This window comes from Prionailurus viverrinus, chromosome A1 (assembly GCF_022837055.1).
Source record: "Prionailurus viverrinus isolate Anna chromosome A1, UM_Priviv_1.0, whole genome shotgun sequence".
In the NCBI taxonomy this organism is placed as follows: domain Eukaryota; kingdom Metazoa; phylum Chordata; class Mammalia; order Carnivora; family Felidae; genus Prionailurus; species Prionailurus viverrinus.
This window is the reverse complement of record NC_062561.1, coordinates 5,336,950-5,363,877: the sequence shown is the minus strand read 5'-3', so window position 1 is coordinate 5,363,877 and position 26,928 is coordinate 5,336,950. Positions and strand designations below refer to the sequence as shown.

The following is a 26,928-nucleotide window of genomic DNA, read 5'->3' as shown; positions in this document are numbered from 1 at the left end:
CCACGCGATTACCAATTATCTTCATCTAGACAGCCAGCAGTGGTAAGAGCCGTCAGGCTCCCTGACAGGTTATGCCTTCCTATTCTCTGTGCTTTTGATGCTTTCAGGGATACCATTAGCACTCGAGGTGGACAAAGCCTTCAAAGTCACCCCCAACCAAGGCTGGATTCCATCGACATGGATGACCATAAACAAACCCATTTGGGATGGGAATGATTTTTGACATAGCTACAGTCGAGCAGAAGAGTACTGCCAGCTGTATTTTGTGAAAAACATAAATGAAAGCATGACTGTTACACGATAAAGAGTTTGGTACGTTAAATTTAAAGGTCTGATCGATTCAGTTATTCCAAGACCATTTGAAACAAGTGTCTACCACTTTCACTTAAACAGAAAATGTTAATATTCCTTTTATTGACCAAGTTTGTTTTTAAAAATCACAATTTGGGGCGCCTGGGTGGCTCAGTCGGTTGAGCGGCCGACTTCGGCTCAGGTCATGATCTCGCGGTCCGTGAGTTCGAGCCCCGCGTCGGGCTCTGGGCTGACAGCTCAGAGCCTGGAGCCTGTTTCAGATTCTGTGTCTCCCTCTCTCTGCCCCTCCCCCGTTCATGCTCTGTCTCTCTCTCTGTCTCAAAAATAAATAAATGTTAAAAAAAAATTTTTTTTTAAAAATCACAATTTGTGATACGTTAATAGAAGAATAAGTGACCCATTAATTTGCTTAACAGAATAAGGAAATAGGTCACCGTACTAACCAAAGATCTGTCGAAAGTTTCAGTAAAACTCACAGAAATCTCTACACGGTTTTTCTCCCATTCTTCTCCTCCACCCAATCCTTTGAATCCACTCCAATCGGGCATTCATCTCTACAACACCCGCCCCCAAACAACTCTTGAAAGGTCACTGTTGACGTCCACATTGCTGATTCCAATAACAAATTCTCAGACCCCGTCTTACTGGATCCATAAAGCAGCAACCAATACAGTTGTTCCTCCTTCTTGAACCTTACTTCTATATGAGGTTTCCAGGATACCAAACTTTTGTTTCTCTTCCTATTTTAATGGCCACACCCACTTGGTCTCCTCTGCTGGCTCTCGTCTCCTAAGCTATTACACAATGAAACTCCTCTAGAGCTTAGTTCTTAACTCTTTGCCGTCTCTATAGTTTAAAATATACAGTCCCATCAAGTCTCATGGTTTAAAATAGTACACTTACTACTCCCAAGGATCTCTCTCCATCCTAGACGTGTCCCCTGAATCTCAGACTTACAGGTTCATCTGCCTAACAATCTCTCATCACCACCTCAACCTAACACACCCCAAAACGACTTCTAATTCCCCCAACCATACTTGCTCCTCTTACAGTCTTCATCTCTGAAATGGCAACTCAATCATCCCAGTTGCTCAGATCCAAACCCTTGGAGTCCTATCCTTCTTATATTCCACGTTCAATATACCAGCAAATCCTGTTAGCTTTACTGTGAAAAGACTCTACACCCAGAATCTCACCACCTTCCATCACCAACACGGCCAACATTTGGATCCAACTGGCCCAATCACCTTGTACCCGGATTAGTACAATAGCCTGCCACGTGGGCCCGCTGCTTCTGTTCTCACCTCCGTTACATCTCCATCTACCACATTGTATCCCTGCTGCTCAGATTCCACCAGTGACCACCCATCTCACTCAGAATAAAAGACAAGTCATGACAACCACCTACAAAACTACAAGGTGAAGTCCCTGCTCTTTCTTGGACTCCCTCTCCCTCTCCACTGCAGCCACCTGCAGCTCAATAGAGTAGGAAGCATCGGCCTTGGGACTTTGCACTCGGTAAACCACCTTCCTGGGACACTAGGCCCCCAGATATAGAATGATGAGGGTATGCCAGGACAACAGTATAAACTGAGACTGTTCCAGGCAAAGTGAGAAGTGCAGTCCCCTGTCCAGACAGCCCCAGGGCTCTCATCATCCACATCTGCTCAAGTATCATCCTGTCAGAGAGAATTTCCCTAGCTAACCTACATAACATAGTCACCTCTGCCCTTTCTGCCTGACATGCCCCCCTCACCTTGCTTTATGTTCCTCGATAACACTGGATAGTCTCTCTGTCCTTTATATGTTCAATACCTTTAAAGGATTAAAATAATTATTAATTGAACATGTCTAAAATCAGGGAAAAACTTGCTCAACCAAAATTTCTAGTACACCACGAAAAGATGTTGAAGAACAAATACAGCTATAAGGGATCCTACCAAGTAGGTAAATACTATCAGGATGGCAGGGGGAAAAAATGGGGAGGAATTTTTTTAAAATACCTGAACACCAACCTTAAAAGCGGAGAGCTTCATTACCTTTAAGAATTTCTAGGAAGTTTAAGAGCGAGAACTCACACTAAGTGTCAGGCGCTCATGAAGAAGCACTCAACACACATGAGCTTTTGTTTCTGGAGGCTGCTTAGTCCATGGCTTAAGATATGCAACCCACATTTTCTGCAGGAAGTCCCATAACAATACAAGCGTTTCTAAACATATCTTTTCAAGTGTTTTCTCCATCCCAAAAAGAGCCATTATCCTCTCGCCTTCATCTTCTTTTTTATTTATTATTGAGGTATAATTAACATAAAATGCTGTGTTAGTTTCAGGTATACAACACTGATTCAACAATCCTATATATTACTTAGTGCTCACTGTCATAAGTGTAGTCACTGGGTGTCACCAAATATTACAACGTTAACAACCATATCCTCTACGCTAAACTCTTCATCTCTGTGACTTACTTACAGATGGCCAACAGACACGTGAGAAGGTGCTCGACATCGCTGATCATCAGCGAAATGCAAATCAATATCACAATGAGATACCACCTCATGCCAGTCAGAATGGCTAGTATCAAAAAGACAAGAAGTGTTGGTAAGGATGTGGACAAAGGGGAACCCTTGGGCACTGTTGGTGTAAACTGGCAGGATCACTGCAGAAAACAATATGGAGATTCCTCAGAAAAGTGAAAACAGAATGACCATATGAGCCAATAATTCCACTACTGGATATTTACCCAAAGGAAAGAAAAACGCTAATTCAAAAAGATATGCGCACCCCATATTTACTGAAATATATAGCAAAGATATGGAAGCAACCCAGATCCATCAACAGGTAAATGAATCAAGAAAATATGGTACGCCCATGCACGCAGAAGCAGGTGCCCGCACGTGCATGCGCGCGTGCGCGCGTGCACGCACACACACACACACACACACACACACACACACACACACAGGAATATTAATCAGCCATAAAGAAAAGAATGCAATCTCATCTTCGACTTGAAGCAACAAATAATGACAGTATGCCTGTGGGTATGAATATGTGAATGTGCTTACATATATTAAATGTATTTTAAATAACTTACCGTGGAGACACCTGTCATTAGAGAAAAGATGAAATTGGGAAAGTGGACTCTTGTAAAAGAAAAACAGAAAATAGTAACTGACTTACTAGGAGAATTCACTGTGGGTCAAAGACTTTTCTAAGCACGGATAACAGGATTTGAACCCAGCCAAGCATTCCAAAGCCTGCTTCCTTAGCCACTATTCTATTCTTCGTCACCTTTAAGTCTGACAACTGTTAAGTTCTTTGCCATGAGAACAACAACAGAAACAAAATAGACTTCTCAGTGGTCCACAAAATGTTCACGGTGACTTCGCATGTCATTACAAAGTAAAAAAAATCTACTGTATGTTAAAGGCTTTTTATAAAACTGGCCACATCCGTGAGATCCTATAGCATTCTGTGTGCTGATTCCCGCTTCTTGCCTATGAACTAGCCAGTACTAGATAGTTTACTGATGGATTCTCACCGTCTATTCCCATTTTCTTCCATGTTCTTCTCTATACTGCAAGGACTGTAAAGCTAAAAACAGTATTTCCCAGACTCCCTTATTAGCAGGATTCAGGATAGATTCCATCCACAAGACACATTTGCTTAAGATTTAGAAGACAGAATGAAGACAGCTATTCCTTTATCTGCAGAGGAAGTATTCTACATTCCACCACCTAGTGCCAGCTTCCCAGGGGTAGGGAAGCCGGAAGATCAGCAGTGATTTTCTCAAGTCTTCTGGGATAGCAACAACAGTGCCCTGACCTTGAGAATAAACGTGCAGATGCATGAACCGGAAACCTACCTACCTACCTGGGACATGCAGACTTCTGCTCATTCAGCTTGCCCAGTAATTTACCGTTTTAACGTTCTTTATACTTGAAATTAGTTTCTGTGCCAGTTGTCGAGTTAACAACCCTTAGCCTCAAAACTACCTTTCCGCATGTAGTCTGTGATCCCGGAACAGGAACTCTATGCACCACACTCCTGATTCGCCAGAGGGCTCTGCGCTAGGCTCTGCCAGTAGGTGGCGCAAGAGACGGACGAGAGAAGCTGCCATTGGAAAAGGAACTCCTTCCCATTGGTCTCCTGTGGGTTTCCGGTCCCCTTGCAATTGCCTTGCGAGTTGCTTCTTGCCCCCGGGCAGCTCAGTTCCTTCCAAGAGCAGAAGATGAATCCAGTTTTCAGATTTCTGCAACACTTGCAAAAACTATCTTCACTGTCTTCTACCCAAAATGCAGACACTCTGGACCAGCCGGCCATCTCCCACTCTTCAGAGATCCGAGTATCAGCTTTGAGAATCCCCTCTTTGAAGTTTAAAAGTATTAATGAGTCCAATCTTTTTCCTTTTGTTCCCTCAGCCCATGAGCGGTACCTGCTTCCCTCAGTTGCCACTACAAGGTACCTTAGAGCAGGCAAACTGTTCTAAAAAGGACAAGATAGTAAATACTCTAGGATTTGTGTGCCAAAAGTCACTAACTGAATTTCTAACCAACCCTACCACCGTAGTATGAAAGCACACATGGGCAATGTGTAAATAAACGGGAATGTTCAATAAAACTTTATTTGCAACAACAGCATGGGCTCAGATTTTTCCTGAGGGTTGTTATTTGCCCCCGAGTTCTCTTCTTAGACTTTCAGTTGTCTGATTAACAACTCCAAAGTTAATTCACAATTTTTTTTTCATTAAAATCACTCTGTTCAAATAATGTGTGGGGGTATTTATCTCCTGATCAGATCTGACTGTATTTCCTGCACTGAAGCCTGCCAAGTCCTGTATTTGGTACCAGAAGTGGTTCTAACAAACAGTCCAGAGATGGGAAACAGAGATTCACTATTTCACCTGCTTGGGTTTCAAGGAAGTGCTGTTGATCTCATCACTAGTGGGGAAAAAGATGCTAGTTGTCCATGACAAAGAGTACCAAAACAGTCATTTAAATTGACATCAATGATGGTCTTCCTCTACTTTTCCAGCCATCCTCCCGTTTCTTCCCTGGAACCAGGAGGTCCTATCAACCCTCTGCTTTTCTCCCGAGCCAGCTATTTTCATAGAGTTCCCCAAATCAGAGACAACTGGCCAACCTCTAGGGGCAACAAACTGTTACAAAAGAAAAATCCAAGTGGTACCGGCCTTTAAACTTGAAATCAGTATGTATCAAAGATGATCTGACAGAGGCAGAAGTGGGATTTGTCAAACTCTGCTTCGAGGCATCATAAAGTAACGGAGACACCAGACCTGTAAACAACTAGAAAACTGGAAACAAAGATATGAAGCATCTGTTTTTAGACACAGGGCAATAGGCAGCTAAGGACTATGATCCTTGAAAGAAATCAAGTGAATGAGATGAACCAGAAAGCTGAGGCTTTCTGATTGGAGGTACAGCTGGAGAATTCTAGGTCACTGGAATTTGCAAAGTAGCATTATGAAGAGAAACTACACACAGAAAGAATTTGAGAAATCTAGAAGGGTTTCCTTGTGTCTCTGACCAAACACTAAGTTATGCATGTGTACAGAGAGAGACCATATTGGGAAAAAACCTATACATAAAAAAATAATATAATTTTTAAAATGATGTAAATAATCAGATGATGGATGGATGGATAGACGGATGGATGGATAGACGGATGGACAGACAGACAGACAAAAGAACTATCAGGCCCGTAAGGTGAAAAATTCCCAGCACTCATACAATACTGGGAGATACTTAAGTTCGAACCATCCACCGCAGAGAAACTAAAGTGAATATTTACAGTCTTAGGTGGCAGTCTTAATGTCTCATCTTAGTAGTAAAGCTAAAGTAGTTCTAGAGTAAAGGCTACTATAGGTGAACAAGTAACTGCCTGCCAAAACTCAATACTCTTTCAAGAAAAATTACAGACTCCAGATACTAAGTATAATATTAGCAATAAACAGCATACAATAAATGACAGGAAAAGTGACCTATAACCAAGAGAAATTGGACCCAGAAATGACAAAGAAATGAAATTACCAGAAATTTTACAAATCATAAATAAAGGATCTAAAAGAAAACATCAATGCCTAAGAGAACAGCCAAATCATTCTTAAATTACAGCTAGAAAACAAAACCACAACATTTGATGTATGCAAGCCCTATATATTAAAACCTACAAAATACTGCTGAGAGAAATTAAAGTAGACCTAAGTAAATAAGAGATATATCATGTTGTGGATTAGAAATCTCAACACCATTAAAATGTCAAATTTCCCCAATTTTTCTATATATTTAACGCAACCTCCATAAAAATCCTGCAAAGCTTTTGGGGGAGTCGACAACCTGATTCTCAAATGTGTACAGAAATGCCAAAGGTCCTAGAATAAACAGTCTTGAAAAAGGATTCGAGGATCCAAGACTTGTTACAAAGGTACTATAAATAAGACAATGAGGAATTGGGCATAGAGAAAGATGTATACATAAATGGAATAGATGGTCTAAAAATCGAGTCACAGATAAGATCAAGTCAAGGTAATTCTATGTGGAAATAATAGTATTGTTCACAAATGGCGCTGGCAAAACTAGATAGCCCTATGGGATATAAACTGCACTTCAATCTTTACCTCACACCCATGCACCAAAAAAAAAAAAAAAAAAAAAAAAAAAAAAGCATCATAGACTTAAGTTTACAAGCTAAACACTATAAAACTCCTAAAATAAAACACAACAGCAAGTCTTCCCAATCTCGGAGTAAGTGCATATTTCTTGGAGCATCAAAGCTCTAAAAAAATAAATTAAAAAGGACTTCAACAAAATTTAAAACTGCTCATGGGGCGCCTGGGTGGCGCAGTCGGTTAAGCGTCCGACTTCAGCCAGGTCACGATCTCGCGGTCCGTGAGTTCGAGCCCCGCGTCAGGCTCGGGGCTGATGGCTCAGAGCCTGGAGCCTGTTTCCGATTCTGTGTCTCCCTCTATCTCTGCCCCTCCCCCATTCATGCTCTGTCTCTCTCTGTCCCAAAAATAAATAAACGTTGAAAAAAAAAAAAATTTAAAACTGCTCTTAAAAAGATATTGTAAAAAGATACTTTCTCTTGTTATGCAACACAACCACAAATTTAGCAACTTACGACAACACACATTTATGCATCAGGAGTCTGTGAAGAGTTTGGCAGAATTTGCTACTCAGGATCTCACAAGGCTGTAATCACACTGTTAGTCAAGGCAAGGTCTCACCTGAAGGCCTGACTGGAGGAGGACCAGATTGGATTCCAACCATCCTCAAGGTGTTGGCAGAATTCATCTCCTTGCAGTTATAGGCCTGGGCTCCCAATTTTCTTGCTGACTGTAGGCTGGGGCCACTCGCAGCTTCTAGAGGCTGCCTGAAGCTCCTTGCCACATAGTTCTCTTTCACAGACCTTCTCACACTAGGGCAACTTACTTCTTAAAGCCATCAAGGGGGAAGAGTCTCTCACTCAAGACTGCTAAGATGAAGTCTTATATAACGTACCATGATCAGTGGAGTGACATTCCATAGCTCTTGCCACATTCTGAGTGTGAGTTCCACACACATTCAAAGGGAAGGAATTAGACAAAGGTGTAGACACCCAAAGAGAGGAATTGTGGGGGTCACCCTAGGCCTATCCTCCCTACCACTGTTGAGATCACCGCGGTGCCTGGGTGGCTCAGCTGGCTAAGCGTCTAACTCTTAGTTTCAGCTCAGGTCATGATCTCATGGCTCATGAGTTCGAGCCCTACGTTGGGCTCTGCACTAACCATGCAAGCATGCTTGGAACACACTCTCTCTCTCTCTCTCTCTCTCTCTCTCCCTCTCCCTCTCTCTCCCCACCTTGCTGCCCCTGCCCCACTTGCTCCTGCTCTCTAAAATAAATAAACTTAAAAAAAGAATGTCACCAATACACCTAACACTGGGCTTGTCTCCAGGATATACAAAAAACTCATTTCACTAAAATGCAATTTAAAACTGGGCATATGATTTGACAGAGACTTCACAAAGATTTTTACAATGATCATTGAGTATAATAAAGGGCGCCCAATATCAACAATCAGAAAAATGCAAATTAAAGCAATAATTAGAATGACTGAAAACACAAAGTGCTGGTGAAAATGGGGAGCAATGAAAACTCTCAGTACTAGTAGTAAAATAAAATGGAAACTGACAGTTTCTTACAGAGCTAAATATACATTTCTTTATGACCCCACAATTCCACTCCTAGGGACTTATCCGATAGAAATGAAAACATGCGTCCACACAAAACCCGTACAAAAAGTGCTCACGGAAGCTTTATTCATAATAGCCTTAAGCTGGAAATCACTGAAATGTCCATCAACAGAAGAATGGATAAATTGTGGTGCATCCATACAATGAAATACTGCATTCATCAATAAAAAGGAATCAGCTGATACAACCATCGACGTTAACGAACATCAAAATTACCGTGTTGAATAAAGGCCAGACAATAACAGAACCTATTGTTTGGTTCCATTCATATGAAATTCTATCCTAACCGAAAGTAGGTCTGCGGTTGCCTAGGGATGAGGAGGGCTGCCTGCCAAGGGACAACGAGGAAACTTTTGGGGATGATAAAAACGCTCACGTTGTAGATTTCTATGCAGGCTGTAGTTACAGACTCACTAGGTCCCTTCCCATGGAAGTCAGGGCAATGACTGGGAAAACATGGGACCTTAAGACAGGTGTCTCAATCTGAAAGACTCCAATGGGGACGAGTGTATCAAACTGAAGGGCTCCAAGTCCCTTGACCTCCAAATCCCATCCCCTCCTCTTTGCCAACCAAAGCAAACCCTCCTCTCTGAGGACAGCCCTACATCTATGCTTGAGGAGCCTGTACGGATGTTACTTTAAGTACCAGGTTCTGTTTCATTAGTAGGGTGAGGCTAACCAAAGATCTCCCCGCCATGCAAGATTTCAAACTATGTAACTTTCACTTTCTTTCTCTTTCTCTCTCTCTCTCTCTCTCTCTCTCTCTCTCTCTCTCTCTCTCTCACACACACACACACACACACACACACACACACACACACACACACACACACTTCAACACACTCTTCAGATTCTCTGCTCTTCAAAGTCATCCAGGGACCTGAAGCAGTGAGACAACTCTGCCTTCCTCAATATGGAGCTTCCTCAACACAGTCACTTCCAAAGAGACTCTAGCGGTTGCCATTTGCAGTCAACAAAATGGAAAGAACCAAGAAACCAGGGCCAGGGATTTCCTTTTCACTGGGTAATGCAGAAATTTCCCATCTCACTTCTGCTCACATGCTACCAGTGAGAATGAAATCTCAGAGTCCCATCCAGCCAGAAGGATGCTGGCAAATGCAGTCTCTGCCACCGAGGTCACTAGTGAATTTTACAGGATTCCACTTTCATTCCTAAGAGACCATCCCATCAGTGATGATACATACTCATTTCATAAAACTTGTGTTAAAGAAATAATATTTTGCTCAGAATATATCCTTACCAATACATCTTTCCTTTGATGGCTCATCAAAACTAGAATTTGTGTGTGTGTGTGTGTGTGTGTGTGTGTGTGTGTGTGTGTATGTAAGTTAACCCATTTTTTTTTAATGTTTATTTATTTTTGAGACAGACAGAGATAGAATGCGAGTGGTTGGGGCAGAGAGAGAGAGAGAGAGAGAGAGAGGGGCACAGAATCCGAAACAGGCTCCAGGCTCCGAGCTATCAGCACAGCGCCTGACACGGGGCTCGAACTCACGAGCTGTGAGATCATGACCTGAGCTGAAGTCAGACCCTCAACCGACTGAGCCACCCAGGCACCCCGTAAGTTAACCCATTTTAGAAACAGCTACACTTTCACCCAAATATGGAACAAATCTCCTACATTTCACACTTTGCTCAATTACTTGTTCCTCAGAAAACCCCAGCAAGATTTTCTGTAGGTCTTCCGTGCATCTTTGTTTTAACTGTGGCTGTGTTATTTTATCTGTATTACTGGAGGGTACACAAATGCTCCCCAAAAGGCGTGGCGCTTCTTGTCAAGTATCGAGGGATGTCTTCAGTCGATAGCTAGCCGGTTTTGTGAAATTTGGAGAGTAACTTGAATATTAGATGTTTTTATCCCCTGCTAATAAAACTGTACAATTTTATTCTCATACTCCTCATTCTCAGTTTTAAAAGCCTCATGAATCCTGAGAGGGTTTTTTTAGTCACCACAGCTAACATTTCAAGACACCATATACGTTTTTGAAAAGATTCAAGACTAATGATAATGGCCTCCTGAGTAATCCTGAAATTTGTTTAACTTGGGAGATCTGATAACTGACTTAACTCACCCAGTAGCTGAAGAAAAGCCTGAACTAGCACGCCATATCGGTGTGGCTTCTGCAGACACTAGTGTTACCCCCAATCCTTTGTTTTTTTTTAAACAGGGATCCACGTAAGCTGGTGCCTTGGGAGAGTCAGTTTTCCCAAAACTAAACGTGGCCCACAAATCCACTTAACCAGCACACGCAAAGGGCAATACTTCGCAAACCAAAGAGTGATTGCCCCAGTGTCCACACTTCTTCCTTGCACTCCATGCCTCCCTCCTCCTACCCACTCCTCCCAGGCCCATTTCCTTTTTTTTTTTTTTTTTTTTTTTTAACATTTGTTTACTATTGAAAGACAGAGTCAGAGCGTGAGCAGGGGAGGGGCAGAGGAAGAGGGAGACACAGAATCTGAAACGGGCTCCAGGCTCCGAGCTGTCAGCACAGACCCCGACGTGGGGCTCGAACTCACAAACCGTGAGATCATGACCTGAGCCGAAGCCGGATACTCAACCGACTGAGCCCCCCAGGCGTCCCCCTCCCAGGCCCATTTCTAATCAGGGCACCCGAAATAGGATTGGGTGTGCCAGTGCCAACCTACACGTGATCATCAATGAAGCTGATTTCACGGCACTTTTTTTTTTAAACGTAAAAAAAGAAAAAGCACATTTTCTTCTGGCATCCTAACGCATCATCATCTAGTGCTCCCCTGGGGTACATATGATCCACCACCCCCCCCCCAGCCCGGTTGCAAAGACCCCCGATCTCATCTGTATTACAGAGCTTAGATGTTGTTTTGGCAACAGGTGACTAACTCAAAGCAGAGAGAGAAAGCCTGATCATTTACAAGCATTTGGAGTTCTACCCCGGACATATTTGTCGGTCAAGTGAAAGTGATGGATGCCAGATCTGGCTCTTGGAGGTAATCCCCGTTCTTCCCTCCCACTTATATGTGAGGCGAAGTAAGCATTGGGACCTAGGCCCAATGCTTCTAACTCTTGGGCCCCTTCCTTTGTCCCTGTCTGGTCTGCTTCATCCTCAGAGCCCCGCAGCCTAAAAAGCTCAGCTTGGGAGCTCCACGGCGATCTGGTACACACCTAATTTATTTCCCCAGGACTCCTATTCCACACCTACCAATGAAATATTTTGAGAACAGGAATGCCTTCAACCCAACTAAAGGAGGGAGAAGGGAACAAGGCGAAAGAGAAGAAGGACTCTAGTCAAAAATAGGGAACACCCCCTGGGCTTGGAGTATGGAACAAAAAAAAAAAAACATAAAAATTGTACCTCTGTTCAGCAGATACTGAGTACGTGGAAGTCATTACACTAAAACCAGACGTGCAACACTGGTTAGGAAGAAGAATTCTTAACAGGCTTCCAAGGGCAGCCAGTCACATCCCCCAAAACCTGTCTGGCCTCACAAATCACTCCATGATCTAGGTCAACCAAAAGTCCCGATGTGGGGGCGCCTGGCTGGCTCAGTTGGTGGAGCGTCCGACTTTGGCTCAGGTCATGATCTCACACTGCGTGACTTGGAGGCCCGCATCAGGCTCTCTACTGTCAGTGCGGAGCCTGCTTTGGATCCTCTGTCCCCCTCCCTTTCTGGGCCTTCCCCCCTCTCAAAAAAGAAGTAAACATTTAAAAAAAAAAATCCCAGTTTGTACTTAGAGCCTCATAGTGCTGTGTAGAGTCAAAGCCCATCTCTCGGGTTCCTGAGCACACTTGGCATAAAAGGAAAATACAGGCTCACTTCTGAGTTACCATCACATAATAGGCTTAGTTTAAGATCGTGGATGCCTCGGAACCCGAAGATCATCGGCAAATAAGTAAGCTCCTGGCATAGACATCTGGGTGTTCTCACAGGCTAGTTGGCTCCCCCACGGTTCTAGTCCCCCTCTCTGCACCAGCTCTCCACTCTCCTCTCTACCACCAAGCTGTTCTCCTCAGTTTTGATTCCCTCCTAAAGACACCTTGTATGCAGCCCATCCACAGACAGATAGATGTACCTATATGGTAGATAGCCACTGCCTCCTCAGCGTGACCTTTTAAACGGAAGTTTTAGCCGGTAACTGGAAAATGATCTAAAGTTGGTCCAATCATTCAAACATTTACAGAGTACCTGTGAAAAGCATTGTCTTTGACATGACCCGTTTTTTTAAAAAATCAGATTTTTAGCTCTATGAACCATGTATTTTCACATTTTAAGGGACTAGAGCGAGACAGACCAAATATAAAGTGTTTCACAAAAATGAAAAAGCAAAAAATCCAATTTTTTCAACAGGCAAAGGACTGACTAGACATTTCTCCAAAGAAGATCTACAAATGGCCACTAAGCCCATGACCAGATGTTCGACATCACTAACCATTTAGGGAAATCAAACCAAAATCACAGTGGGATACCACTTCATGCCCACCAAGATGGCTACTACAAAAAAAAACCCCACAAAATGACACATGTTGGTGAGGATGTGGAGACACCAGAACCCTCGTCCACCGCTGGTGGGAACGTGCAACGGAGCATCTGCTATCGAAACGGCAAGATAGTTCCTTAAAAGGTCAACATAAAGCTACCATATGACCCAGCAATTCCACCTCTGAGCATAGGCTCAAAATAACTGAAGGGTCTTTAAGAGATAGTTGAACGCTCATGATCGTAGAAGCAGCATTCGCAACAGCCAAAAGGCAGAAACCACCCGAGTTTCCATTGACAAATAAATGGATAAGCCATACATGATCTACACATGTAACAGAATATTATCCAGTCATAAAGAATGGACAATCTGACACAGGCTATAAAATAGATGAATTGAGGACATTACGCTAAGTGGAATAAGCCAGTCACAAAACGACAAATATAGTATGACTCCACTTCTCGGACATACCAGGGTAGTCAAATTCAGAGACAGAGAGCAGAATGGTGGTTGAGCCAGGGGCTCACTGGGGAGGAAGTGAGGAGTTGCTGTTTTAGGGGGACCGAGTTCCAATTTTGTGAGATGAAAAGAGTTCTGGAGACAGATGGTGATGATGCAACAATATAAACATATTGAATGCCACCGAACTGTGCACTTAATGCCTAAGATGGCGAATTCTACATGTGTTTCATCACAGTTTATATACTTTTATTGTATTTATTAATAATAATATATATTATTTCTAGTGATCAGAAGTTCTATAGACAAGAATAAAGGCAAGTGGGATGGGGGTGCTTGGGAGAAGCCAACACTGGGTAGAAGGGAGGTTCTTCACTACCCCAGAGCTGGAGAATTAGGGTCCAGGAGAGGAGGGATGACCCGGGAGGTTTGGATTTCTGGAAGGCAGCGACACAAACAAGGGTAAGAGGCACACTGAGATCGATCCTGAAGCTCCCAAGCCATCGAACAGCATCACGGGCACACAGACTCGCCACCTGAAGAGGCGCTCTGTGTGTCGGCCTTCACGGTAGGATTCATGGCCTCCCCGGTCTCTAACTATAAACATCTCTGTACTATAGCTCATCCTTTTCACTAACCCTGTCATCTGCTCCTAAAAGAGGCTTTAAATACACTGCCTGAAGGGTGGCCCTGGGTTCCAGGCAGTAAGAAGCCCTTGTTACGAGTCCTGACAAATGGGATTTCGTTGTTCAGCTGATGTCTTCATATCGAACTACTTCCCAGGTCACTGTTTAACCCCAAATCAGTTCCCCTGGTCTCATCAGAAGCTTTAGGCCACGCCCAGGCGGGTACAGGTCTATGACATGCTCAGAGAACCATGCTGTTCAATTCTGCATGAGCTAGTGGCACTGGAATGTTGGGGGAATGCAGCCTATTCCTATATAAATTCAAACAACTCTGGACACTTGAATATTATCTCTATGTTAAAGTTTGTGCTAGAAAGAAAATCCTGCAAGTCTCCTTGGTAACTCTGGAGTTGACCATCCCCACTTAACGTAAATCGTAACAGGTCCCGTCAACATCGTAAATGCACAATTCCAGATGCACAAAGGAGAAGTACCTTTAAGCAGTGCTCCAAATTTACTATTCTGGTGTTTAAAGATAAGAGATTACAACATCTGTTCATAAATAACAATATACAGAGTAGTTTTATAATTTTTAGTAAAAAAAAAAAAACACCCTCATCAGTTATAGTAGTAATAAATACATGAAGAGTTTAATACGGTAAAAGACACATACAACGTTTGAAAAACGACTTACATCCAGGGAATCCTCCTTCAATAGGATAAGGGCCATATTCTGTGACACCAACCGGCAGGAATATCCTAGAGTAAGAGGAAGAAGCAACATTAGGGAGTTTATCATTCCTTCCAAGAACTCATCACTTTCCAATAGCTGTGTAAACTCATCCTCCCTTCTTGGGTCTTCCTTATCACCATTTTAAGCCTGTCGAGGAACACAGAAGAATTGGACAAGCATGAGGAGCAGGAAAAGAAAGTTCTTTGAGCAGATTTTGATTCTTGCAGACCACTGAGATAGAACTGGTTGGGAAGGTTTCCGTGACCAAAGGCTAAAATACACATTTGTCTATTTTCCGTGGAGTTTTCCTCATCTTTGGAGAACAGCAGCACCGTTAGGGAGACACATGGACATTAACGGTGCTTGCGAATCAGCATAAAGGAGCCTACCCTGCTATCAAGAGCCCTCGTGTGTTTGTTTAACAAAGCAGGTAATTCTCACATCAGGTTTCAAAGGACTACGATCACACAACCAGGGAATCTCTCTTCCTCCCCCAAGTTCAAAGCAAGGTGCATTTCAAGAATCAAATGGAGTTTAAAAAAGAAAATTCCCCTGAAACAAAAAGTATGTATTCCCACACTGATCCCTATCGATCATTTCCATCCTATTTTTAAAGAGTTCTCTCTATGGGTTAAGCAAGTGGCTCTTCAACTTCTCCTCCCAGGAGGTGAACATATTTTCTCTGAACCACTTCCCTTCTCAGGCTTTGCAGTCTACTGCCAAACATCTGGAGGTGCTCGGTGACCCCACAGACCAGGAGGAGAGCCCGGCCCCCTGAAATCCAGGCACTGTGGGAAGGAGGCAGCTCCAGCAGGTCCTAAGACCCAGACGTCTGTCAGGAGTCTACTCTCTTCCAAGCTATACCGTGCCCCCCTCTTCAGTGCCCCTTGAGAGAACTGGCGCTTTTCACCAACCTTCGTCGCAATCTAGCTCATTGAGAAAAGGCAAGAGAAGAATCCTCCCACCTAGAAAATTGGCCCTCACAGCAAGTTTCTCCCCCCACCCTCAGCACCTAAAGATAAAGGATTGATGATTACAGAGACAGGAAACCAATCATCAGCAACGAGAATTACAATCTTCGAATTACAATCGAGTACCTGGGTGACAATCTCAAGGAAGGGGCTTAACCAGAGCTATTCCTGAAGCGAGGAGGAGCCTGGATTGTTCTCCACAGAACAGCTAAAATATCCGTTCCTACAGATGCTATATTTAACTGGAAAAGGAGACAAGCATTTAACTAATGGGCCAGTCCCAGAACTACTGCATTTATGTGACAATTCTACTCAGCGGGGCTTTTTTTTTTTTGATGTGGAGGAAACCCTATTAAAAGGCACCAAACAGGGGCGCCTGGGTGGCGCAGTCGGTTAAGCGTCCGACTTCAGCCAGGTCACGATCTCGCGGTCCGGGAGTTCGAGCCCCGCATCAGGCTCTGGGCTGATGGCTCAGAGCCTGGAGCCTGTTTCCGATTCTGTGTCTCCCTCTCTCTCTGTCCCTCCCCCGTTCATGCTCTGTCTCTCTCTGTCCCAAAAATAAATAAACGTTGAAAAAAAATAAATAAATAAAAAAAAAGGCACCAAACAGACTTTAAGACACCCGGAAAAATTAAGACCAGGAAAAGCCTTTTGGTTTTTATTTTTTTCTTTTTAGGAAAGAGACAATAAATATGTTTATTTTGGAACGTACAAAGTATATCCTTCACTAACGTTTGTCATTTCAGAAGAATATTTGATATTTCAGAAGAATATTTTTTAAAAGCAATACCATAAAGATATAGTCCAGACCGTTAACAATGGTTACCTCAAGGGAACGAGATTATTTCACTTGTTAAAACCACTTCTCATCATTTTAAAAACTAAAACAAACTGAAGAATCTAAAATCGTAAGACCACATGGGCAAGTACCTGCTTAACCTAGAAGACAAAAAAAAAGGGGGGGGCAGGCGGAAACATTTAACAATTTTCTACACATTTTCAAACTTGTTCAAGTCTGTATTTTAACAGCAGTGATGAGTAAAAATCAGACTTTCCCAGAATGCCTTTCAAAGTCCTGCCTCATAGGATTGACATAAGTGAAGTCTTCGTTGACCGTTAAAATTTTACAAATGTGTTCTTCTTTCCTATAAGTTCTTAGATTAGGCTCAGAAGGGAGGTCTACACTTTATTTTCATTTACAAAAGGCGATGTTGCAACTTCAATTATTTCCCACTATGGTAGGCTCACTCCTTCTGTATACCCCAGAGACTTCCAGTAACTTCACGCAACATAGACTGTTACAAATTTAGTATAACTAACGCAAAAGGGTTTGCTGGTAGATTTTGATTTGAACAACAGCTGTAGAAGCGAGCTATAATTTTTAAGCCCTAACTTGCTGATTTTATATTTTTCAGTCGACGCAAAATGCTGCTTGACAACTGAAGCTGCACAAAGATATTATGGAAAAACTCTTAAATGTTTTTCTAGCCGTTTCAGGGAACAGGGCAATAAATAAAGCCACCGACACTTCTGCGAATTTAAATATACAGAACTAAAGGTTTCTGGAAACGTGTTTTTTTCAATTTAGAAAACGAAGTGAGATTCTGCTTAGAGAATTATCACACAAAACACCTGCACTAGACAGAACACGGAAGTCTAACACAGTTAATTGTGACTTAGCTAATGTGGCAAATTAAATTATGTCAACCCCAGTTTGGCGCGCTTGATTTCTAATGTTTGTGGATAAAATGAGATCAACTCCTGGAGAAGGGCCAGGTATGAAATGTCAATCCGCACTTGTAAATTGAGGTCTAGCTCTTTCATCTTGCAATCTAACAAAACGGCCATAAAATCACTAGGAAGAGAACCTCTGGGATTTTACTTTTTACTACAGCTGAAATTAACAGCACGCTACAAAAGTGTTTAGTCTTTCTGCTACCTGAGTATAATCAACATCCAAAGAAATCAAAATATTTCAGACTCTATGGTACTTAGAGCAGGACTGCATTTTAAGAAAATAATCATCCACGCTAGGAAGTATCACCAAACCAAATCTCTCAGATTCTGAAATCGGTCTCTTTTTTTTTTTGAGATAAACTCACATCGTCAAAGACACCTAAATCCAGATTTCTCTGGAGACATTTCTGGGAGGGTTAGGTACACTTTATCCTTACTAACCATGGATCTTAGGCTCAGATTCATCAACCTACCCATCACTGAAATTCAGGCTGGTTCCAAACCCTTAGTAAGTGTGTTGTTGGTCCTAACTATTTTCAGAGAGAATCTGATCAATATTTGAGTATAAATAAATGCATGAAACACACTGCCAGACATTAGGAATGGATGATGAAAGATGATATTCCTAATCTATGCCAGAGGGGGCCAACGAAGCTCAGAGTCCTTCATCATCCAGAGAACCAGGGCTCATCCCCCAAAACCACACACCTGGGCACCTTTCCCTCCAGATCCTTCTCAGGAAAAGGCTACTCCACGTAAGAGCACAGGACCTCAGCCTCGCCTCACAAACTGGGCCATCCTGACCCATTCTACGCTCAGACTTTTTTTCTTTTTTTTTTGAACCCTTGAAGGCTCAAGTTGGAAACCACGAAGCCTTCCTTTGTCTTTTTTGGCTCAGGCATTTTTCCTTCTGGGAAGTAAATATCAAGTATCACAGGTCCATGCTCAGATTTTCAGCATCTTCCCACCTCTGTGATGTAGGCTAAGTTGCTTGGTATTTCTGTGCCTCAGTTCTATCTTTAAAAGGGGGAAATGATGGCTGTCTCAGGGGAATCAAATATAAAACAGACACAAATGACTCAGCACAGTATTTGGCACAGTATAGCCACCGTTCACTCGGTAACTATTATTAACACCAGTCATGCTTAATGTCTGTGCTGTGCAGTTAGTACTTTCTCATCATCTATTTCACTCTGTTTTGGCTCAGGATTAACTCGTGCCCCAGTTAGGGAATACGGGTCCCCCAAGCCTGTACTAGAACGTCTGGCAACAACACCAGCTGCAGGTGATCAAGATATAACGTATCTGACTTTTTGGTGAAAAACAACACTCAGACTGAGATCACCGCCAAGCATCCCAGCTTCACTGAAAACAGACACCTGTCTTTCTTGCAACGGGCAATAATAGGATACGCAGGCACCATATTCACTTTCTAAAAATTAAACTTCTAAGACTGTAAGACATGGCTCAGAAGCGTTAAATGAAGAGTAAAAAATGAGGGGTGGGGGACTAGGGTGCGGAATTACAACTTAGGAATAGTTTACAATGAAAGCTCTTTCCCGCCTAATGGCTTTAAAAATGGAATCACACTAGGATTTTTTTCTCACTCATCCTATATCCATTAGAAAAAAAATCCTAGATTCTGAGGACTTCACATCTATTTAATAGATGTTCTATCCAGTGGTAATAAGGAAATGACACAATTCATAAAGGCTACATCTGAAATTTCACTTTAGACTAACGCATGCCAAGTTCTTAAGCTAAAGAAGAAAATTGCCAACTCCTTGAAACATAGCTAGTTAGCACAAATTCAAGCCTGGTGCAGCAGGATTCTGGCACCGGGCCAGTTCCCAACTACCTAAAACCCACAGGCAAGATGACTGTCTATATAGTACTCACTGGCTCCTCAGAGACATAAATATCCTGGAATTTAGTTTGACTAAATATTTCCAAGGTATGAACTATAAGTTACATCTTAGAAATATGTATTAAAGTATGACAGATAACTGCTGAAGAAAATGAACAACCCCAAACACCTAGCATCATCTCTAAAGGTGAACACTTACTCTACGTACCGCTAAGAAAATGTTACTAAACCGTAAGAGTCGACGATCCTGAGACATCCCAATTTCAGGACACTGCCGTATAATAACAACGTGCCGCCTGGAACCGATGATATATTGTACCATTCTCCCCCAGTCTTCAAATTTCAGACAACGGATTTACGAAAGCTATGTGAATCCGTGCAAAATGATCCCTGCACCAGAACTGAGGGGCCCTGAGACCTCATACTAGCGTGGTCATTAAATACAACGTAACTTTCATCAACACTGAGCTTCCCCTTTGAGCCAGAAGACCGTTAAGATGTAAAGACGGAAGACCGTGTTCAGAAGGCACTCCTAGCAGAGCGCTGGCACTGGGCAGATATTCCATTAATTTGCTCTCTTGTCCTATACTACAAAGCTGTAATCATCAAGACAGTGTGGTATTGGCACAAAAGCAGACACTCAGATCAGTGGAACAGAATAGAGAAGCCAGAAATGGACCCACAAACGTACGGCCAACTCATCTTTGACAAAGCAGGAAAGAATATCCAATGGAATAAAGACAGTCTCTTCAGCAAGTGGTGCTGGGAAAACTGGACAGCGACATGCAGAAGAATGAACCTGGACCACTTTCTTACACCATACACAAAAATAAACTCAAAATGGATAAAAGACCTAAATGTAAGAGAGGAAGCCATCAACATCCTCGAGGAGAAAGCAGACAAAAACCTCTTTGATCTTGGCCGCAGCAACTTCTTACTCGACACGTCTCTGGAGGCAAGGGCAACAAAAGGAAAAATGAACTACTGGGACCTCATCAAAATAAAAAGCTTCTGCACAGCAAAGGAAACACTCAGCAAAACTAAAAGGCAACCAACAGAATGGGAGAAGAGATTTGCAAATGACTATCAGATAAAGGGTTAGTATCCAAAATCTATAAAGAACTTATCAAACTCAACACCCAAAAAACAAATAATCCAGTGAAGAAATAGGCAAAAGACATGAATAGACACTTCTCCAAGGAAGACATCCAGGTGGCCAACCGACACATGAAAAAATGCTCAGCTTCACTCAGCATCAGGGAAATACAAATCAAAACCACAATGAGATACCACCTGACACCTGTCAGAATGGCTAACATTAACAACTCAGGCAACAGCAGATGTGGGCGAGGATGTGGAGAAAGAGGATCTCTTTTGCAATGCTGGTGGCAATGCAAGCTGGTGCAGCCGCTCTGGAAAACAGTATGGAGGTTCCTCAAAAAACTAAAAATAGAACTAACCTAGGACCCAGCAATTGCACTACTAGGCATTTATCCAAGGGATATAGGTGTGCTGTTTCGAAGGGACACGTGTACCCCATGTTTATAGCAGCACTATCGACAATAGCCAAAGTATGGAAAGAGCCCGAATGTCCATCGATGGATGAATGAATAAGAAAGATGTGGTATACATATACAATGGAGTATTACTCGGCAATCAAAAAGAATGACATCTTGCCATCTGCAACTAAGTGGATGGAACCGGAGGGTATTGTGCTAAGTGAAGTTAGAGAAAGACAAAAATCATATGACTTCACTCATATGAGGACTTTAAGAGACAAAACAGATGAACATAAGGGAAGGGAAACAAAAGTAATATAAAAACAGGGAGGGGGACAAAATAGAAGAGACTCAAATATGGAGAACAAACTGAGGGTTATGGGAGGGGTTGTGGGAGGGGGGAATGGGCTAAATGGGTAAAGTGCACTAAGGAATCTATTCCTGAAATCATTGTTGCACTACATGCTAAACTAATTTGGATGCAAATTTTAAAAAATTAAAAACAAAATTAAAAACATAGACAAAAAATTGCTCTCTTCTCCTTCCTTCATAAAGAAGTATAACTCTAGACACTGGACCTTCTTCCCAAATATCCCCTGAATCCCTGAAAATGCAGACCGAATGCACTAAAATGTACAGGACATCAAGTATTAGGGATCAGTAACAGCTCATATTTTGGGGGCCACGAGGAACATGCGAGGAGTACAGAGGCATAAATCCACACTGTATCTGGAGCACGACCTCATGCTGCTTGTAGCTGTCACCTGTGGCCTGGCGTGGACAAGTCTAATACAACGTCTGGATATCTACACTTTGTGAGCCTTCTGCATCATTTGGGGGCTCAACAGAAATCCTAAGTCAGAAAGCGACATTTACTCCCTCAACACCACCCCACACAACCCAGGATTCCCAGTGAGTTCTGAATGCAAAGTGAAAAAGTAACTCAGACAGAGTTCTTTCAAAGAACATCAGTTCCCCGGCTGTTGGATGCATACTTAGTAACACCAAAGATCTGTTTGAATTCTGACACACTAGAAAAATATGTGAGTAGAAAAAAAACCTCCAGAATACAAGACTTTGGTAAAGTCATCAGCTTATCTATGAACAGGATGCATCATCTCCATGTGGTCCTGTAGAGGATTTGCTAAGAAAAGATCAATTTTAAAATATCTAATGGCTGTGAATACTCCTGGTCCCCAAGCTACAACTGTTGCTACACTCTCTTTGATAAAAACGCACAAAATACTATCACGGTGATTTTTACAAACTCTTCAGATAGGTTTTCAATGATCTCATAAGCCTCAGACAAGCCTCACAAGCCTTCAAGTCAAACTTTCCTTTAGGAATTACAATCCATTTTTTTTTTCTGGGTTGACTTTTAAGCCTTTGCTTTCATTTGCGTGTATTCTAAACTCCTCCAGACCCTGATATGCTCAGGTATGACATAAAGGGACAAGCAGGAAAAGGGACGTGGGTGCTGCCTAAGGACAGGGTGATTTTGCAGAGAGGCCATGAGAGGGACAGTGGCCTTTTTCCAGCCAGCACACTCACACTCTCTTCTTACAGCAAACACAAGAAAGCACTTAAGGAAGTCGTCTGGGGCTAGGGGCAGAAAAAGGTCATTAGTCCAGCAGGAACACTCAACCTCTGTTTTCCAGATCTTATCACCGTAGTACAATTTTACCTACCTTTTGATATTGCTCTAAGAGAGCAGAAAGCACACCCCTAAATTTTCAGTATTTGGGGGCAGCAGTCAACTTTATGTGCCCTATATGAACAAAAGGAGCCACATATCAGCAGGTATTTTAACCCAAATTTTATGGGAAATCATACCTGAAGGGACAACACATACATATAGAGAGAGAGGGGCATTATCCCAAAAGCACACGTTTACCTTCTTTTTAAAAAAATGTTGACATCACCAAAGGGCTACAAGCTACAGAATTTTATTTTCTAGTAATAGTGAGGGATCTGCACAGAAATAGCATCCTACTTTTGTCCAGAAACACGCATTTGACAGACAACTAACACAAATCAATAGGTAATGTCTATACCTGAAGCTTCAGAGATGGTTATGAATCACCTGTCACTCGCCTGGGACTTTAATTTCAGTGGTGTGGGGGCCCAAACTGCATTTGATTAGTCAGAACCTTGATAAGAAATGATTAAATGACTCTTGTCTATAAAAAAAAAAAAATTCACTTCAAAGGGTAAGTATTGACTACAACTGTGGTTATCTGGGAGAGCTGATTCAAAACAGAAGGTTTAAGGAAAGGGCCACCATTGGATTCAGGTGATAACATTCCAAGGCGACCGCTCCAGACAGGATACCAGTAACCCAAACCTGGATGGTCCAGTATGTTCCTTTCTGAAGCCAGCTGTAACCCAGAGTCTGTTTCCATCAAGACGTTACAAGTCATGTGGTCTCGTGTACTCATTTGATCACATGCGCACCTGGGCTGGTGCTACATAATGACACTGGAAGTGGCAGAGAACGTCAAGGGAACTTAAGCAATCGAAAGGAGACCTCCTGAAATGAGTCCTTTCAACTCCTTCCAAACTCAAAATGCGCCTCCTTAACATGAATGAAGTTATGTGGGCTTAAAATTCCCTTTCTTCAATTTTCCTTTCAGTGATGTTTAGCAAGCAAAGAGGTTACCGACCCGGGCAGGGAAGGGAAAAAAAGACACAGCGCTCTTAGAAAATCCATCGGTTGGTAAAATCGTCCCAGTGGCCATAATTATCCAAAATTTTAATGCGTATCAAACTCAGTGAGGGATTGGGTGGCTCCGTCGGTTGGGCATCCGACTTCGGCTCAGGTCGTGATCCCACGGTCCGTGAGTTCGAGCCCCGCGTCGGGCTCTGGGCTGACCGCTCGGAGCCCGGAGCCGGCTTCCGATTCGGTGTCTCCCTCGCTCTCTGCCCCTCCCCCACTTTCACGCTGTCTCTCAAAAAATAATAATAAATAAACTCAGTGAAAACATCTTAGCCTCAGACTAAAACTTTGTGAAGAAAGTGATAAGAAAAAAAAGTTTTCAAAACTTGAATTCTATATTCTACATTTCAGGGAGATGGAGTTTCAGTGTTTATTACAGGCAGATAATGCTCGCAAGAGCATCTTCATTTGATTTAGGTAAACTTTCCTAGGCCTTAAAACATCATCTGTCAATGCCTTTGAGGAAGCCCTAGGCACTTCTACAAGACACTTTACAAACAATACAAAACCAGCATCAGGAAATTTTAAAATGCATTACCTATATTAATTGCAGTTTCTTGTTTGTCTCCTGTCAACACCCATATTTTAATTTCTGCCTTCAATAGAGTCGCTATGGTTTCTGGAACACCTGCCTGAAGGCGATCTTCGATGGCTGTGGCTCCAAGTAACAGTAAATTCTAGATTGAAAAATAACATCAATTAAAGATCGGTACACGCTTAAGAGCAGCATTAACCACAAAACTGACCCAAAAAGGCAGTCAAAATGTTGACGGTTCTCTTATTTCCTGTACATTAAGCCTTTGTTTGCAAATAATTAATGATGCTTCATGTACTGAGTTTCAAAACTGTTTGCAGTGTTAGAACCACTCAAGACACAGAGGTAACCCAGTATTCATCATTTATTTCCTGGTCCATGGGCATGTTAAAATAGAAATCACCCAGCGGTAAAGCATACAAGCAAGTTATCCTGAGGATAGTCACAGTACATGAGCCCTCCCCTCTCCACTGATGAGCTAAGGACATACCATATAATAGTTAACACGGAAGCAAAACTCATTGTAGATGATAACACACATTCCCCAGCCCCTGCCCAGAGAGCCTGTTAACTGCTTACCTATCTCCCCTGAGTCTCTCCATGACAGAGTACCTTAGCTTGATTACCTGATTGTGGGAAAAGCATCCACTATGTGCTTGGTGCAAAGGCTGCCCCATGGGCACATCACCTACTTAACCGTCTTCTTCCCTTTTTTTTTTTTTTTTTTTTTAAAGTAGGCTTCATGCCCAGAATGGAGCCCAGTGCAGGGCCTGAACTCACAACTCTGAGATCAAAAAAGGAACTAAGATCAAGAGTCAGATGCTTGGGATGCCTGGGTCGCTCAGTCGGTTGAGAATCCGACTTCGACTCAGGTCATTATCACGCGGTTTAGGAGTTCGAGCCCCGCGTCGGGCTCTGTGCTGACAGCTCAGAGCCTGGAGCCTGCTTCGGATTCTGTGTCTCCCTCTCTTTTCCCCTCCCCTGCTTGCATTCTGTCTCTCAAAAATAAATAAACGTTAAAAAAAAAAAAAAAGTCAGATGCTTAACTGACTGAGCCACCCAGGTGCCCCAATTTAATCATTTTCTGATTCTAAAGTAATTTTGGTTATTTCCAGTAAAGCAGAAACAATGTACACTTGAATTTGGTTCCACTCCTACCAAATTCCATTAAAGTGACACATAAGTAAATATAAAACTCAAGTAAAAACAGGGTATAAAAAAATTCAAGAGTCATTTTAAAAAACACAAAGAATGATAAAAGCTAATGACTCCAGAGTTCTAGAAACTGGAAATTGGATGGGCCAATGGTTGCCGACATCAAACAGGAAAAGGTGAAATCCAGCTCCCAGATGGGAGGGAATCTAATACCTAGAAAGCTACCTGACGCCTTGGGTTAAACTGAAAAGAACAGAAACAACATCAAAAATCGAAGTAGGCAATACAAAGCACCAATGGCAAAAGCAGCTGTTACTAGAATAAGTGTGAAAATTCTCAGAATGAACAATGTCCAACCAGCCTGTGGGGTCTGATTCATGTAACTCATATAAGTCAACAGGGTGCCTAATCTTAGGCAAACCCAGAAAGTCACTGACATTGTTTTTGACCTGATACTACTTAAGATACCATTAACACTTAGCGGAAGCTGGTTCAATCTTTCAGGTAGCCCATAAAAACTAAGTGTTTCTTGGGGCACCTGGGTGGCTCAGTCAATTGAGCATCTGACTTTGACTCAGGTCATGATCTTGTGGTTTGTGGGTTAGATCCCCAATCAGGGTCCATGCTGACAGCACAGAGTCTGCTTGGGATTCTGTCTCCCCGTCTCTCTGCGCCCCTCCCCTGTTTGTACGCGCTCTCTTTCTCTCTCAAAATAAATAAATAAACTTTAATAAAAGAAAAAAAACCTAAGTGCTTCTTAAAGCAAAGAAAGACATCATTAAAAGCTAATGGTTAAGGGGCACCTGCGTGGCTCAGTTGGTTAAACGTCTGACTCTTGATTTTGACTCAGGTCATGATGTCAGGGTTATGAGGCCAGGCTCAGTGCTGGACAGACAGCACTGGGCATGAAGCCTGCTTACGATTCATTCATTATCTCTCTCTCTCTCTCTCTGTCCCTTCTTCTGCCCCTCCCCTATGCACACACGCTCTCCGCTATACAGCAAAAGGATTCCTGTCCAAAGACTTTGTTGAATATGTGGTGGAGCCCCTCACTGGGCAGCTAACAAGTGTATCACGTGCCATTACCTTCTCTATGATCTCATAGCACTCTTCCAACCGCTGAGCTCTGTCTTTCAAGATGGTGCTGGCTTCTCGATAGACTTTAAGCCACTCCTCATACTCCTGCTCAGAGAGGTCAGCGTAAGCCACACAGAGAGTCCTCAAGCCTGCAAAACAGCCATAGTGTATCCAGAGATGGGAAGAAGCAGGACGCCTTCCCTCCTAGGTGACATCACGTAGCTCCATTTTATACCCACATACTCAAAAAAAATTCAAGAAACTATCTGCTTTTTAGGTCACTCTAATTCAACTTTCACTCATCGAAAAAGGGAAGGTAGAAACAAGTCTACTGCATTTTGCTATAAACCACTTCGAGGATACATTTGAGAGTCCATGAGAAGCGAGAAGCCGTGATCGTGAACTCCCTGCAGCAGACACGTACAGGAGCTGGGCACGATCTATACGTACGTGTGCCGTGGGCAGGTATCAGAAGTAGAGGAGGCAGGAGAGCAATAAAAGCCCGACATGCTA

The 26,928-nt window shown here is 42.6% G+C and overlaps 1 protein-coding gene across 12 annotated transcripts in view; it reads right to left on the bottom strand.

Moving 5' to 3' along the window:
- LOC125172019 (phospholipid-transporting ATPase IB) overlaps nucleotides 1-26,928 on the bottom strand; it is a 647,472-nt gene that overhangs the window by 418,112 nt on the left and 202,432 nt on the right. For all 12 annotated transcript variants that reach the window (XM_047869466.1, XM_047869485.1, XM_047869458.1 and 9 more), the window contains 3 exons: nucleotides 26,425-26,564; nucleotides 24,187-24,325; nucleotides 14,820-14,884 (listed from right to left, as the gene is read on the bottom strand). In XM_047869466.1, coding sequence (XP_047725422.1) covers nucleotides 14,820-14,884; nucleotides 24,187-24,325; nucleotides 26,425-26,564 — 344 coding nt within the window. The remainder of the gene's footprint in view (nucleotides 1-14,819; nucleotides 14,885-24,186; nucleotides 24,326-26,424; nucleotides 26,565-26,928) is intronic.